Genomic DNA, 15,565 nt, shown 5'->3' on the forward strand with positions numbered 1-15,565 from the left:
CTCTGGAATTATTTAAGAGGAATCGCTGTGCCGGGCTCGAAGAGAGCGAGGCACCTGAGCACTGACTGAGCGCGCTCGTTGGTGCGCTGTCCTTGAGACTGAGTCTAACTCCATGCCGAGAAAAGAGATGCTCTGAACCAGGTCGAGCTTGCTCTTTTCCCAGTTGACCTGAAGCCCTAGACGGCTGAGGTGCCTGAGCACCTGGTCCCTGTGGGCGCATAGTAACTCTTGAAAGTGGGCCAGGATGATCCAGTCGTCAAGGTAGTTGAGTATGCGGATGCATATGTCTTTGGTGTGTTATGTCTTTTTCGCTGTGCTGTAGGTTAATTTTGTTGTGTTGTGGCTTTTTCGCTTTGTTGTGGGTCAATTTTGTTGTGTTGTGTCTTAATTTGATTGTGTAGTGGCTAAATTGTGTTCTGTTGTGGCTTTTTCGCTTTGTTGTGGGTCAATCTTGTTGTGTTGTGTCTTAATTTGATTGTGTAGTAGCTAAATTGTGTTCTGTTGTGGCTTTTTCGCTGTGTTGTTGGTTAAGTTTGTTGTGTTGTGGCTTTTTCGCTTTGTTGTGGGTCAATTTTGTTGTGTTGTGGCTTAATTTGAGTGTTTGTGGCTTAATTTTTTTGTGTTGTGGGTTTTTTGGTATGTTATGTCTTTTTCGCTGTGTTGTGGGTTAATTTTGTTGTGTTGTGGCTTTTTCGCTTTGTTGTGGGTCAATTTGGTTGTGTTGTGTCTTAATTTGAGTGTTTGTGGCTTAATTTTGTTGTGTTGTGGGTTTTTTGGTGTGTTATGTCTCTTTCGCTGGGTTGTTGGTTAATTTTGTTCTGTTGTGGGTCAATTTTGTTGTGTTGTGGCTTTTGCTGTTTTGTGGCTTAATTTGATTGTGTAGTGGCTAAATTTTGTTCTGTTGTGGCTTTTTCGCTTTGTTGTTGGTCAATTTTGTTGTGTTGTGGCTTAATTTGAGTGTGTTGTGATTTAATTTTGTTGTGGGATTTTTAGTGTGTTATATCTTTTTCGCTGTGTTGTGGGTTAATTTTGTTGTGTTGTGGCTTTTTCGCTTTGTTGTGGGTCAATTTGTTTGTGTTGTGTCTTAATTTGAGTGTTTGTGGCTTAATTTTGTTGTGTTGTGGGTTTTTTGGTGTGTTATGTCTTTTTCGCTGTGTTGTGGGTTAATTTTGTTGTTTTGTGGCTTTTTCGCTTTGTTGTGGGTCAGTTTAGTTCTGTTGTGTCTTAATTTGATTGTGTAGTGGCTAAATTGTGTTCTGTTGTGGCTTTTTCGCTTTTTTTTTTTGGTGTGTTATGTCTCTTTCGCTGGGTTGTTGGTTGGTTGTGTTGTGGCTTTTTTGGTGTGTTATGTCTTTTTCGCTGTGTTGTAGGTTAATTTTGTTCTGTTGTGGGTCAATTTTGTTGTGTTGTGGCTTTTGCTGTTTTGTGGCTTAATTTGATTGTGTAGTGGCTAAATTTTGTTCTGTTGTGGCTTTTTCGCTTTGTTGTTGGTCAATTTTGTTGTGTTGTGGCTTAATTTGAGTGTGTTGTGGTTTAATTTTGTTGTGGGATTTTTAGTGTGTTATGTTTTTTTCGCTGTGTTGTGGGTTCATTTTGTTGTGTTGTGGCTTTTTTGTTGTGTTGTGCATACATTTTGTTGTGTTGTGGCTTTTTCACTTTGTTATGGGTCAATTTTGTTGTGTTGTGGCTTAATTTTGTTGTGTTGTGGCGTTTTGTTGCGTTGCGGGTACATTTTGTTGTGTTGTGACTTTTTCGCTTTGTTGTGGGTCAATTTTGTTGTGTTGTGGCTTTTTTGTTGTGTTACGCATACATTTTGTTGTGTTGTGGCTTTTTCGCTTTGTTGTGGGTCAATTTTGTTGTGTTGTGTCTTAATTTGATTGTGTAGTGGCTAAATTGTGTTCTGTTGTGGCTTTTTCGCGTTGTTGTTGGTTAATTTTGTTGTGTTGTGGCTTTTTCGCTTTGTTGTGGGTCAGTTTTGTTGTGTTGTGGCTTAATTTGAGTGTTTGTGTCTTAATTTTGTTGTGTTGTGGGTTTTTTGGTGTGTTATGTCTTTTTCGCTGTGTTGTGGGTTAATTTTGTTGTTTTGTGGCTTTTTCGCTTTGTTGTGGGTCAGTTTAGTTCTGTTGTGTCTTAATTTGATTGTGTAGTGGCTAAATTGTGTTCTGTTGTGGCTTTTTCGCTGTGTTGTTGGTTAAGTTTATTGTGTTGTGGCTTTTATGCTTTGTTGTGGGTCAATTTTGTTGTGTTGTGGGTTTTTTGGTGTGTTATTTCTTTTTCGCTGTGTTGTGGGTTAATTTTGTTGTGTTGTGGCTTTTTCGCTTTGTTGTGGGTCAATTTTGTTGTGTTGTGTCTTAATTTGAGTGTTTGTGGCTTAATTTTGTTGTGTTGTGGGTTTTTTGGTGTGTTATGTCTTTTTCGCTGTGTTGTTGGTTAATTTTGTTCTGTTGTGGGTCAATTTTGTTGTGTTGTGGCTTAATTTGATTGTGTAGTGGCAAAATTTTGTTCTGTTGTGGCTTTTTTGCTTTGTTGTGGATCAATTTTGTTGTGTTGTGGCTTAATTTTGTTGTGTTGTGGCATTTTTGTTGTGTTGCAGCTTTTTCGCTGTGTATGGGTTAATTTTGTTGTGTTGTGGCTTTTTTGTTGTGTGTGGGTCAATTTTGTTGTGTTGTGGCTTTTTTGCTTTGTTGTGGGTCAATTTTGTTGTGTTGTGGCTTAATTTGAGTGTGTTGTGGCTTAATTTTGGTGTGTTGTGGCTTAATTTTAGTGTGTTGTGGCTTAATTTTGGTGTGTTGTAGCTTAATGTGTTGTGGCTTAATTTTATTGTGTTGTGGCTTAATTTGAGTGTGTTGTGGCTTAATTTTGTTGTGTTGTGGCTTAATTTTGGTGTGTTGTGGCTTTTTCGCTGTGTTGTTGGTCAATTTTGTTGTGTTGTGGCTTAATTTGCGTTGTAGCTTTTTTGTTGGGTTGTGGATACATTTTGTTGTGTTTTGGATTTTTTGTTGTGTTGTGGATACATTTGGTTGTGTTTTGGCTTTTTTTGTTGTGTTGTGGATACATTTTGTTGTGTTGTGGCTTTTTTGTTGTGTTGTGGATACATTTTGTTGTGTTTTGGCTTTTTTGTTGTGTTGTGGGTTTTTTGTTGTGTTGTGGCTTTTTTGTTGTGTGTGGGTTAATTTTGTTGTGTTGTGGCTTTTTTGCTTTGTTGTGGGTTTTTTGTTGTGTTTTGGCTTTTTTTGTTGTGTTGTGGATACATTTTGTTGTGTTGTGGCTTTTTTGTTGTGTTGTGGATACATTTTGTTGTATTGTGGCATTTTTGTTGTGTTGTGGGTTTTTTGTTGTGTTGTGGCTTTTTTGTTGTGTGTGGGTTAATTTTGTTGTGTTGTGGCTTTTTTGCTTTGTTGTGGGTCAATTTTGTTGTGTTGTGGCTTTTTTGCTTTGTTGTGGGTCAATTTTGTTGTGTTGTGGCTTAATTTGAGTGTGTTGTGGCTTAATTTTGGTGTGTTTTGGCTTAATTTTAGTGTGTTGTGGCTTAATTTTGGTGTGTTGTAGCTTAATGTGTTGTGGCTTAATTTTATTGTGTTGTGGCTTAATTTGAGTGTGTTGTGGCTTAATTTTGGTGTGTTGTGGCTTTTTCGCTGTGTTGTTGGTCAATTTTGTTGTGTTGTGGCTTAATTTGCGTGTGTTGTGACTTTTTCGCTGTGTGTGGGTTAATTTAGTTGTGTTGTGGCTTTTTTTGTGTTGTGGCTTTTTTGTTGGGTTGTGGATACATTTTGTTGTGTTTTGGCTTTTTTGTTGTGTTGTGGATACATTTGGTTGTGTTTTGGCTTTTTTTGTTGTGTTGTGGATACATTTTGTTGTGTTGTGGCTTTTTTGTTGTGTTGTGGATACATTTTGTTGTGTTTTGGCTTTTTTGTTGTGTTGTGGGTTTTTTGTTGTGTTGTGGCTTTTTTGTTGTGTTGTGGATACATTTTGTTGTGTTGTGGCTTTTTTGTTGTGTTGTGGATACATTTTGTTGTGTTGTGGCTTTTTTGTTGTGTTGTGGGTCAATTTTGTTGTGTTGTAGCTTTTTTGTTGTGTTGTGGATACATTTTGTTGTGTTTTGGCTTTTTTGTTGTGTTGTGGGTCAATTTTGTTGTGTTGTGGCTTTTTTGTTGTGTTGTGGATACATTTTGTTGTGTTGTGGCTTTTTTGTTGTGTTGTGGGTCAATTTTGTTGTGTTGTGGCTTTTTTGTTGTGTTGTGGATACATTTTGTTGTGTTGTGGCTTTTTTGTTGTGTTTTGGATACATTTTGTTGTGTTTTGGCTTTTTTGTTGTGTTGTGGGTCAATTTTGTTGTGTTGTGGCTTTTTTGTTGTGTTGTGGATACATTTTGTTGTGTTGTGGCTTTTTTGTTGTGTTGTGGATACATTTTGTTGTGTTGTGGCTTTTTTGTTGTGTTGTGGATACATTTTGTTGTGTTGTGGCTTTTTTGTTGTGTTGTGGATACATTTTGTTGTGTTCTGGCTTTTTTGTTGTGTTGTGGGTCAATTTTGTTGTGTTGTGGCTTTTTTGTTGTGTTGTGGGTCAATTTTGTTGTGTTGTGGCTTTTTTGTTGTGTTGTGGATACATTTTGTTGTGTTGTGGCTTTTTTGTTGTGTTGTGGATACATTTTGTTGTGTTGTGGCTTTTTTGTTGTGTTGTGGATACATTTTGTTGTGTTGTGGCTTTTTTGTTGTGTTGTGGATACATTTTGTTGTGTTCTGGCTTTTTTGTTGTGTTGTGGGTCAATTTTGTTGTGTTGTGGCTTTTTTGTTGTGTTGTGGATACATTTTGTTGTGTTGTGGCTTTTTTGTTGTGTTGTGGATACATTTTGTTGTGTTGTGGCTTTTTTGTTGTGTTGTGGATACATTTTGTTGTGTTGTGGCTTTTTTGTTGTGTTACGCATACATTTTGTTGTGTTTTGGCTTTTTTGTTGTGTTGTGGCTTTTTTGTTGTGTTGTGGGTACATTTTGTTGTGTTGTGGCTTTTTTGTTGTGTTGTGGATACATTTTGTTGTGTTGTGGGTCAATTTTGTTGTGTTGTGTCTTAATTTTGTTGTGTTGTGACTTTTTTGTTGTGGGTTTTTTGTTGTGTTGTCGGTTCATTTTGTTGTGTTGTGGCTTTTCGCTGTATTGTGGCTTTTTTGCTGTGTTGTGGCTTAATTTTGTTGTATTGTGACTTTTTGTTGTGGGTTTTTGTTGTGTTGTGGCTTAATTTTGTTGTGTTGTGGGTTCATTTTGTTGTATTGTGACTTTTTTGTTGTGGGTTTTTTGTTGTGATGTGGGTTCATTTTGTTGTGTTGAAGCTTAATTTTGTTGTGTTGTGGCTTTTCGCTGTATTGTGGCTTTTGGCTTTTTTGCTGTGTTGTGGCTTAATTTTGTTGTGTTGTGGCATTTTTGTGTTTGCTGTATATATATATACCTGTATATATATATATATATATATATATATATATATATATATATATATATATATATATATATATACAGATTCTCTCTAAATGCGTATGGAGCAGCAGGAGTGCAACTGATGTCACAGGGAAGAGACAGTCCGACTGAGCTGATCCACCATCAGAATGTTAATTTCAGACGTGATTGGATATTTGCTCAACAATAATAATTTTGGTTTTAGTAAGGGGTGGGACATTAAAAGGAACATTAATGACACCTATTAATTTAAATACTTATTTAACATCAAGTTACCATACCATGACTCTTACCCTGATAAACATTTTGTAAGTTTATGTGGGACTATAACTACAAAAGCCATTATTCTAATGATTTTTTTTTTCATTCTTACAATTTTTACACAAGTACTGTATATAAATATACATATATGAATTTTAGAGATTGAGTTATTATTATTATTATTATTATTATTGTATTTATTTATTTTATTTTAATGGGGGGTCTTTCATAAATTCACAGTATGCCCACCTCTTCAGAAACTTCTACACAACTGGGTATAGCCTAATTCTTTATGAGTAACATTCAAGTTTCAGTAATATTATCTGTGTAAAATGTTCAATTTTATTTCCAATGAATATGGGCATGTAAACTAAAAATATATGATTATATAGAATATAGGATTATCGCGGATAAAAAAAACAAAACAAAAAAAAAAAACAGACAAATAGGTTATTAGAATATTAGTAGGCTATAAACTATGTTTTCTGAAAACATCTTAAATATGTCGCACCGTCATTTCACATCTCCGTTATCAAACTAGCGCCTTTACTAACACATTAATATCGGTTTGCAATGCATGGTAAAAAGCCATGATTTCACTACAGCGCGCGCTGATGGAGTGAGTCCGCTGCGCCGTTGTCGTGGAAACGGAGTGACATGTTTGCGTAGACTACTCCCCAACTATACCATACACAACAATTAACGTTACACCAACTGACGCTCAATTATGCGTTAAGTCGGCAGTGATTTCAGAAAACAGCTGTGACGCATTCATCATTTCAGGCCTAAACGCACGGTTTTTCCCCTTCAGGACCGTGCCGCGTGAATCATTTGACGGTCTCTCGAGTCGACTCGTCTTTCAGTGGTGCCTAATGCAAGCACTGAGTGATACACCTCTATGAACCGGACGCGGTATCGCCACCGATCCGTATCGAATTGCTTTATGTGGGCATTTGATACATTTTACTTGTGTAACGTCTTATAATTCCTATTCTGCCAGCAATATTAAGAGAAAGTCTGCTAAGGTGATTCAGCAGCCCACTAAATGATGCTCTGAGAGGTCCTTTAGATTTGCTATCATGCCAACTTATTGCCTATATGGCCCCCACCCCTTACAAACACCCACATCCACATACAATACATAACACGCACAAACAAACGACACGAAATGTCTGTTTGATGTCCACAAGATGCATTTGCATGGTGTTTATTTGATAGGCTAGCCTATATGAGTCAAGAGCTCACGTTCATTTTACGCCCTGCATTATTATAGCAAACTCTTCATATATGACGGTGGGTGAAACTGTGAAGGTTGTGGATACAAAAGGTATCAATCTACAATGTAACGGCCCTTAATACATTGCCAAATCTCCCCAGACTTATCGCGCGCACGCACACTCACTCATAAACGCGCAAACACTCGCGCGCTCTTTTCATCACTCGTATGTAGGCTACAGATGTTTATCCCTCACTTAAGCACTCCACTTACATTTCCGTGATGTTTTCCATGTCAGTCTCTGGCACCAAAACAGGGAATTCCTCGATTCCTGGTTCTTGGTCGATACACGAGATCCTCGAGGCATTGCACGAGCACGATACAGGACAAGCCGCGCCGAGCCTTAGCAGCCCGAATAAAAGCCCATACAATCCCCAGAGAGCCATGCCATGAACCCCTGCGACCATAGCAGGTTATTGTCCCGTACGCAATAAAACCCAAATGTTGTGTAATAGCGTCCTGTAGTATTTCAGCGATTCCGCGATGAGACGCCGTTGCTGTGTGATGCGCAAAGACGTTGTGCGCGAGGCGAGACTGTCATGGAGTGGCCTTCTCCTGTCTCCGCAGAAAGGTGATAACACAATGTGTAATTTTAGCACCGCTATGTTTTAGAGGCGCCAAAATTGTGCGCTAATTTCGCTTCTTCCAGACACGGGCTGCGGTGCTGATGCTAACGCCTCACATCCTGCGCTGGGGACGGAACAAGCGAGTGTGTGTGCGCGCGTGCGTGTGTGCGTGCGCGCGTGCGAGGAGAGGCAGCAGCGCGTACCTGCAAGCGTCTATTGATCACCGACCGCATCTCCCCTTATCCATCGCTGTAATTACATGTGGAGGGGCATGTTTAAAATGCTCTCACCGATGCGATATCGGCAATAATTGATCATCAGCGGTGTCAATAGGGAGATTTACGTTGACAGGCAATTTGTTGATATATTGAATATGTTAAGCAATTATTATGATTTCCACGTTGCAATAAGTGCTGGTCTCGAACGCGAGGATGTGTTGCGTTTCCCGCGCGCTCTTTTTTATACCACAAAACCATAACTTCATGAATTGCCATTATTACCGGAGTGTGACGTGCGGTTTGACGCACACGATGGGCAGCATCTAGAAAAATAATTTCTAAACAAAAATGCCAGGCTGTTTATTTATATTTTATTGGGTATGTTAGTCTTACATTCCGGTCACGATACTGGTGAAGTATAGCCTATGTGTAAAAGGAGACTAAATTAATAGAGAGCTTTGAAAAATAGGCTATCAGCTTGTCTTGTTTACCTAAAGTCAGGATTTTAGAAGGGGTTCGGAAAATTGTGCACATATAAATCTCACATTTGACTGTAAAGGTTGGATTTCTACGTCTCATCTTGCAAGACAAGTTTTAACACTTATTCGCTAGATTCCACTCATAAACATTTTGTGTTTTATATTCTCCTGGATCAGTAAACGAGTCTCCAGCACAGAAGAGTAAAATCGCTGATACAATGTTAGGGATATTTTTCCAGGAGAGGGCGACAAAGACACAAAAAAGAAAGAAAGAAAAAAAGAGTAACACAATTTTGTGTATCTATATTGATTAATTTGATTCATTTTAATTTATCAATTTATATATATATATATATATATATATATATATATATATATATATATATATATATATATATATATATATATAGCCTATATATATATATATATATATATATATATATATATATATATATATATATATATATATATAGTTCTCTATATAAGCAATGCATAGGCCTATACTACTAAAATTAAAATCGCAGAGCTCTAAATTGAATTTTTACTAGGAAGATTTCCAGTTAGAGAGCTCTACAATTCAATTGTTACTATTAAAAATGTATCGAATTTTACTAGTTAGAAGGTAATTGCAAGGTAATCTTCTAGATGCAAATACTGTATATGGCATTGCTGAATTTTTACAAGTAATATTTAAATTAGAGAGCTGTACAACATTTCTACTTGTGAGAATTTCTCATTACAGAGCTCTCTGTTTGTAAGAAAGCTCCTTAAGATATCAATAATTACTTTACAATTTATTGATACCTTCAATCCATTGATATCTGAAATACCACATCTAACATGTTGATACATATTCACAGATATCAAAAATAAGCATTTTCACTAGTTGGAACTTGATATAGTTACTATGAAGTGCATTGTTGATATGTGTGTGTATTTGGAATTTCAACTAATAAGAAATATCTGTAATTGCATTTTGAACAGGAATGAATGACATAATCCATGTAAAATCCTACTAGTGAACACACAACTGCTACTGCTTGGGACTGGCCTGTTTTGACTTGGGACTTAACTTGGACAGGCCTGTTTTGACTAAGGGCTTGACTTAAGACTTACACAAAATAATGACTTGGTCCCACCTGTGCTATAATTCATAAAGGTCAAGGGCTTGGAATATACCCACCACTAAACCAGTATTTAATCATAGAAATGAATCCAACAACTAAATAATATCGACTACGTATACATTTGCTAAGAAAGTGTAATTGGCCTACATTAGTATGTTTTGACAAATTCGATGCGAATGAGATGAGATGTCGCACAAATATCACTGAAAAATTCAGTGTCTCCAATCAATTAATTATGGAAATGATTAAAAAAACAAATCTAATTTCTTTATGTCTGTTGCGAATCTTTTAAACGTAGAACAACGACACGAAAGCGCTTCTCAGTTGCTATGGCGATAGCCACTAATGGAAGCCAAAGACAAAGGGTGGAACAACCCGACATGACTGACAGCCTTTTATCCAATTAGATTCTTAGATTTTATATTTACAGTTTTTCTAGCCAATGATAATGCGAGTTTGAGTTTCGTTATAGCCAATCACAGGACTCAATAATGCACGTAAACCTAAAATAAAGTCAAGGTAGATTGCGCAGAAAATCCTCGAGCGAAAATTGGTGTGACGGGAGGGGAGTCTTAAGGTTTGTGAAATATTTTGATAAACATTATAATAATTACACTTTAGGTTGAATTCTTACATTTAGCTTCAGAAATAATAAATGTCAGTGGTGTCAAGCGTTAATTAGGGCATTGCATGTCTTTGCCGTGCTGTAAATTAGCCAAGAGGCGCAATTCTCAAAATGGAGAGTTTCCTGACGATGAGAAACAACAGTCATCGATCCCGCGGTTTCACATTGTTTTCGCATTTAACAAAAAACGGAGACTTAAATACTAAAACAAGCTCCTTATTTATAAGTGCAGCAAATAAACGAAGAAAACCTCGTGTCGTCGTGAGATGTCCGCTTGAAAACAAGCCATTTTGTGCCGAAGGATTGCCACAAGAAAGGGCTCGTTTACTGTCATTTTTGAGGCGGTAACTGTCGTTATAGTTCGCTAAATGCAGATGTATTTCTCTTGTGGAGTTTAGTGGATGCTGTTGTGTTGATCTTTCATGATGGCTCATACTGGCAGGTTACTGTAACTGTAACGCTAGCAGGCTAAGTGCTACCTGCGCACCATTTTGAAAGCAGTGGGCCTTGACAGAGCCCTAAACGAGTCATTTTAATGTATAACCAAGGCCAAATCTAGTTAACGAGAGGCTTCGTTTGTGTTCATGTAAGTGGGAGAAATTATACTTTGCCTTTCGCCTGACCGGTATATTTTTAGTAATATATCAGGTAATTGGCACAACATGCTGGTTCTCAAATATTCATTTATTGTTTATACTCCGTGCTTTTGTTAAAATTGCAGGTAAAGTAAATTAGAGCTGAACATTTTGATATTCTTTCAGGAAAGCGATAAATAACAAAAGAAAGTGTACTCGAGTAATATGATTTTTTTTTTTTTTTTTTTTGTACTTGTGTTGGACATGATTTTTGGCGAGTCACATTCTTCATGCATATCGCCCCCTACTGGGCAGGGAGAACATTTTCAAGAAGAAAAAAAAATACTTTAATACTGATCTGTTTCTCACCCATATGTATCATATCACTTCTGTAAATATGGGTTAAAATCTGGAGTCATATGGGTTACTTTTATGATCAACATTTTGGCACCCATTCACTTGCATTGTGTGGGCCTACAGAGCTGAAATATAATAAGTCATACAAATCTGGGCTGGCATGAGAGTAAGTAAATTATGCGAATTTGCACTTTTGGGTGAACAATTATTTTAACCATGCATGTAAATGCAGTAATTATACACCGATCAGCCACTACATTAAAACCACTTGCCTAATATTGTGTAGGTCCCCCTCGTGCTGCCAAAACAGCACCAACCCACATCTCAGAATGTCATTCAGTGATGATATTCTTCTCACCACAATTGTACAGAGTGGATATCTTTGTCAGTTCAAACCAGTCTGGCCATTCTCTGTTGATCTCTCATCAGCAAGATATTTCCATCACAGAACTGTCGCTCACTGGATGTTTTTTGTTTTTGGCACCGCTTCAGAGTAAATTCTAGAGACTGTTGTGTGTGAAAATCCCTGGAGATCAGCAGTTACAGAAATACTTAAACCAGCCCATCTGGCACCAACAATCATGTTCTTAAGAAAACAAATTAAGAATGTTCTTAGGATAAATTATAAGAAGTTTGTAAGTGGGTCAATGACGTATAAGGCCTTTGAGAGGCCAATTTTTAAAATACTTGAAATAATAATATATTTGGCTATTTTCTAAACATTTGGAGTGTAGCCTACACATGCATGTGTGTGAAAACTTCAAACAAAGATATTTTAGTGCTTTTAAACTCAAATGAATAGGGCAACGACCTTAAAGTCATTTGGGGCGACCGTAATTTATCTTAAAATTAATAGATTTCCTTTACATAAGTTATATTTTAAGAAGTATCAGTAATTAATTGAACTGTTTAAGAAAGATATACTCATGTGTCCTTTCATTTATTGCAAATTATGTTAAATACATTTTTATCTATAATGGTAGTGTCACCCTCATAAAGCAATTACATATTTTTTTTACTCATATAATCCATAAAACTGATTTAAAATGTGTAGATATAGTATCCACTTATTGATGTTATACCAATGAATTATATTTCAACCAAAATGGACAGACATTATTTTTTGAATTTACTACAGAATTGAATATGGTTGGTTACCCCACATGACAAGTGGTCGCCCCACATGATGAAAAACAGCAGGCAATTAAGAATATTCAATGATTTTGATAGTTAAAACACATTTAATGAAATTTTATGAAGAATCAGCATATCCATTTCATTTGACACATTTCATAACATTAACAGTTTCCTCACTATTTCATTTGACACATAACCATCATATTAATATTTTCAATACTAATGCATTAAACGCTTGGACATAACATTGAACAGCATTTTCCTTTATCATCTCTGCTAGTTTTTCTTCCAGTTTTCGGTTCTCCTCACGTAGTTTACGATTCTGAGCCTGCAGTCTCTTTCTCTTTCTTTCTCGTTTCTCGGGTGTTTTCTCTCTTTCTCTCTCTGGTGTAGAGGACATCGGTGGATTAAATTCCTCCACTAGAGGTAGGGGATTCACCACAATTTGCCGTGGTTTCTCCTGCTGCTTATAAAGCCCTATACCAACTAAAACTGGTGGGTTGTTTTCTAAGGATGGTGGTGTCATTTCCAGCATCGCCTTTTCTATCTTCTTCCTCTCCCTGTAACCTTTTGATGCAGCCTTCCACTTGGCTTTCTGTTTCTTCCTCTCTCTCTCTGATAGTTCATCTGACTTCATGTATTTGATTGTGCCCTTTTGCTTTCTTCTCTGGTAGCTGAAACAAATTATTGTATAATAAACTATTGACATTAGTATACTGTCACTGATTCTGGTGGCCTAACATTACATTTTATGTACTGTTAACTACCTATAGATTTTACCTTTCTTTTTTCCTGGCAAGATAGTCAGCTCTTGCTACAGGATCTGCATTGATCCTCTGCCTGTAGCGAGCAGTCTTTTCTTTGCTTGTTAGTGGGGCCATCTAGAAAAAAAGTATATTTAAACATACACAGAGTTAGAAAAGGAATTGGAAAAAGTAGAATGAATGCTTAATATTCACACATTTCTCTGATAAAAACATAATAATCAAAAAGAAGTAAGCTTAGTCCTCTCTGAAGTAGGATGGAAATTATTGAAATTTAGAAAAAATATGTGGTGAAATGTAGAAAGTTATTTAAAACAACTAAATGCATATAATGAATGAAAACATTTGCATACAGAAACTACAAATACATGATATGTGTTTTCTATCATTTAAGCAATCAGTGGCGGTCGCCCCAGATGATGCTCAGTCGCCCCAGATGATGTTTTCAAGTTTAATCAAGTATAACAGGCTAATGCTTAGCTATAGAACCCAAGCTAGCTTCTTCTCACCACATATCACTGACAAATTTACATTAAAAATAAAGATTTGCGTATAAAACTTATTATTTACAGTTTTAGGTTGGTCGCCCCACATGATGTCAAAATGTGACGTATACACTGCAGCAGTTTTAAAGAGGATTTGTTTATAAAAATGAGAGTGACTACTCACCTGCTAGTTGTCTCTGTGGGACCCTCACCATGAGACTGGCTGATGCAACATCCTCTTTGAGATGATTGTCAAAATAAAAGTCCCTTAATTGTATTTTCTTGATGGTCGCCCCAGATGATATTTCAGACAATGAACATCTTCGGACAAGATTTGTTTATTATGATTGAAATGTGTGTACAAGTGTTTCATAACTTTGTCAATCAATGGAAAACAATTTTAAAATTATGCCAAATAGGGTAAGGATTATATTTAAATTATTTTAGTTTGATTTAAAACCAGTTGTCCAAACAGAAGTCAAGGCCGGACGGTCGCCCCACATGATGTTTTCACACTTCAGGTGGCAGAAAATGGCCAATAAGCCAATTATTTTTAAAGAAATAAGAGTGGGCATATGTATAAGGGAGGTGGTAGACATACATGTTATAATTTTATTCATTTTAATGTTTATTAATTGGTAAAAAGTTCAGTTGGACAGAAAAAGCAAGCGTCACGTCTTTGACCCAAGTACATCCTAAGTGCAAGTCTTAAAAAATTCTTAAGTTGTCAAATAGTTTCTTCATTAAGAATAAAAAGACAGGCTTTGACATTGTCTGATCAGCCTGCTCATGAGCTTGCCTTGTCACATAGCCAAATTCAATACTTGAACACTGCTAAATCGTAATGATACATTAATCTATTAAACATTCTTTTTATTTATTTTAGCAAGCGCCTCGTGATCTTTTTTTTTGAATGTAAAGTGGGTGAAATGTGTTTAATGACACTATCCGTCATAGGAGAATTTACATGCTGCTAACCATTTGATAACTTTTAATTTGTCATGGAAGAAAAGAAAAGAAACAAAACTTCAATAGACAAGAGCTGAGGAAATTACTGCAAGGAAAAAGTTCTTCTTGGGAAGCTTGATAATAATATAATAGTATGAGGCGGGTAAATTGGAAATGGTGGCGGAGGCTGTCTCCGCTGTGCCCAACTCTGATAGGGATGTGGATGGAGAGTGAAAAAGTCTCAGCTTTCTAATCTTATAATTATTATGTTTCTATAAACTAAAGATTGCAGAGAGAGCGCTATATACTGCACATCCATTTGAATTAACATGATTGGTCAATAGGGCTGCCCCTTGATATTCGACCAAACGTTAGTCGATGAGAAGAGGATTGGTCGGTTGGTCGCAGGGGAAAAAAAACTCCACAGGAAACCGTCGAACACCGGTATAACCGCTGGTTGTACGCTAGGTGGTACTATGGGATAATTTTTGTTAAGCATGGTTGGGGTTAAGCCCACACAATAAAGCAAGATGCCTTGATATCAAACATTGAACTTTATTTTAACTAAAAATTCAAATGAAACTGGAAAAAAGTTGTGCAATTAAAACTTAAATTAAATAGATTTCTAAATTCTAATTCCTTGGCCTTCCAGACATAGGCCGTGCTTCGAGCACACTCAACGAGAAGTGTGGGATCCTCGTAGGCACTGGCCAATGGCTGCTCCCTAGCAGACATCTGCAGAGCAGATGGGCAACACCCAATACCTTTGCGAGATTTTACAATCTCAGGGTTGAGTCGGTCTCATCCCTTGTTTTGTCAGGTCCGAGCCGGTAGAACTCGTAATGCGGAATAACCAACCGGGTGTTCCACTCTTCACCAAGCTGATCCAGTGTGCTTTCTCTCCCAGGTTAGCCACTAAGCGTCACTTCCTGGATGTTCTTCCTCCCTAGCCTTCTGGCCTGCGAATTCAGCAGAGCAATTTGCGACCAGACCCTCTACGAGCCACAAGTGTTCTGTACTTGTGTAGGGCTCCACAGGCTTAATTCCCTCTTCAGGCAACTCCCTGTGATGTATTTTCTGCAGTATGGTCCTCCTGTCGGCGGAACCGCGTCTCCCTTTGGCACTCCCACTCCCCCGGTCACAGTGTTTGTAGAGCTCCTCCCTCATCAGGCAGGACCTACCACCGCGCCGCTCCCACGTGCAGCTTCACAACCCACATGGTGTATTTGCCACATGTCACCTCCCCCTAGTCTGGGCAGGATGTGGCCTCCTTAGGGTCTTTTCCCCCTGAAAGAATAGGATC

The 15,565-nt window shown here is 37.3% G+C and overlaps 2 protein-coding genes across 6 annotated transcripts in view; one reads left to right on the plus strand and one right to left on the minus strand.

Moving 5' to 3' along the window:
- LOC127634457 (BDNF/NT-3 growth factors receptor-like) overlaps window positions 1–7,664 on the minus strand; it is a 40,809-nt gene extending 33,145 nt beyond the window's left edge. For both annotated transcript variants that reach the window (XR_007969348.1, XM_052114037.1), the window contains exon 1: window positions 7,195–7,664. Coding sequence is in view for 1 of the 2 variants with exons in the window: in XM_052114037.1 (XP_051969997.1) it covers window positions 7,195–7,388 (194 nt within the window). In the remaining variant the exon portion in view is untranslated. The remainder of the gene's footprint in view (window positions 1–7,194) is intronic.
- Window positions 7,665–9,874: 2,210 nt separating this feature from the next.
- The window catches only part of LOC127637647 (heterogeneous nuclear ribonucleoprotein K-like), a 34,393-nt gene continuing 28,702 nt past the window's right edge, over window positions 9,875–15,565 (plus strand). For all 4 annotated transcript variants that reach the window (XM_052118821.1, XM_052118839.1, XM_052118830.1 and 1 more), the window contains exon 1: window positions 9,875–9,948. The gene's annotated coding sequence lies outside the window, so the exon portion shown is untranslated. The remainder of the gene's footprint in view (window positions 9,949–15,565) is intronic.

This window comes from Xyrauchen texanus, chromosome 4, assembly GCF_025860055.1.
Source record: "Xyrauchen texanus isolate HMW12.3.18 chromosome 4, RBS_HiC_50CHRs, whole genome shotgun sequence".
NCBI classification, from domain to species: Eukaryota; Metazoa; Chordata; class Actinopteri; order Cypriniformes; family Catostomidae; genus Xyrauchen; species Xyrauchen texanus.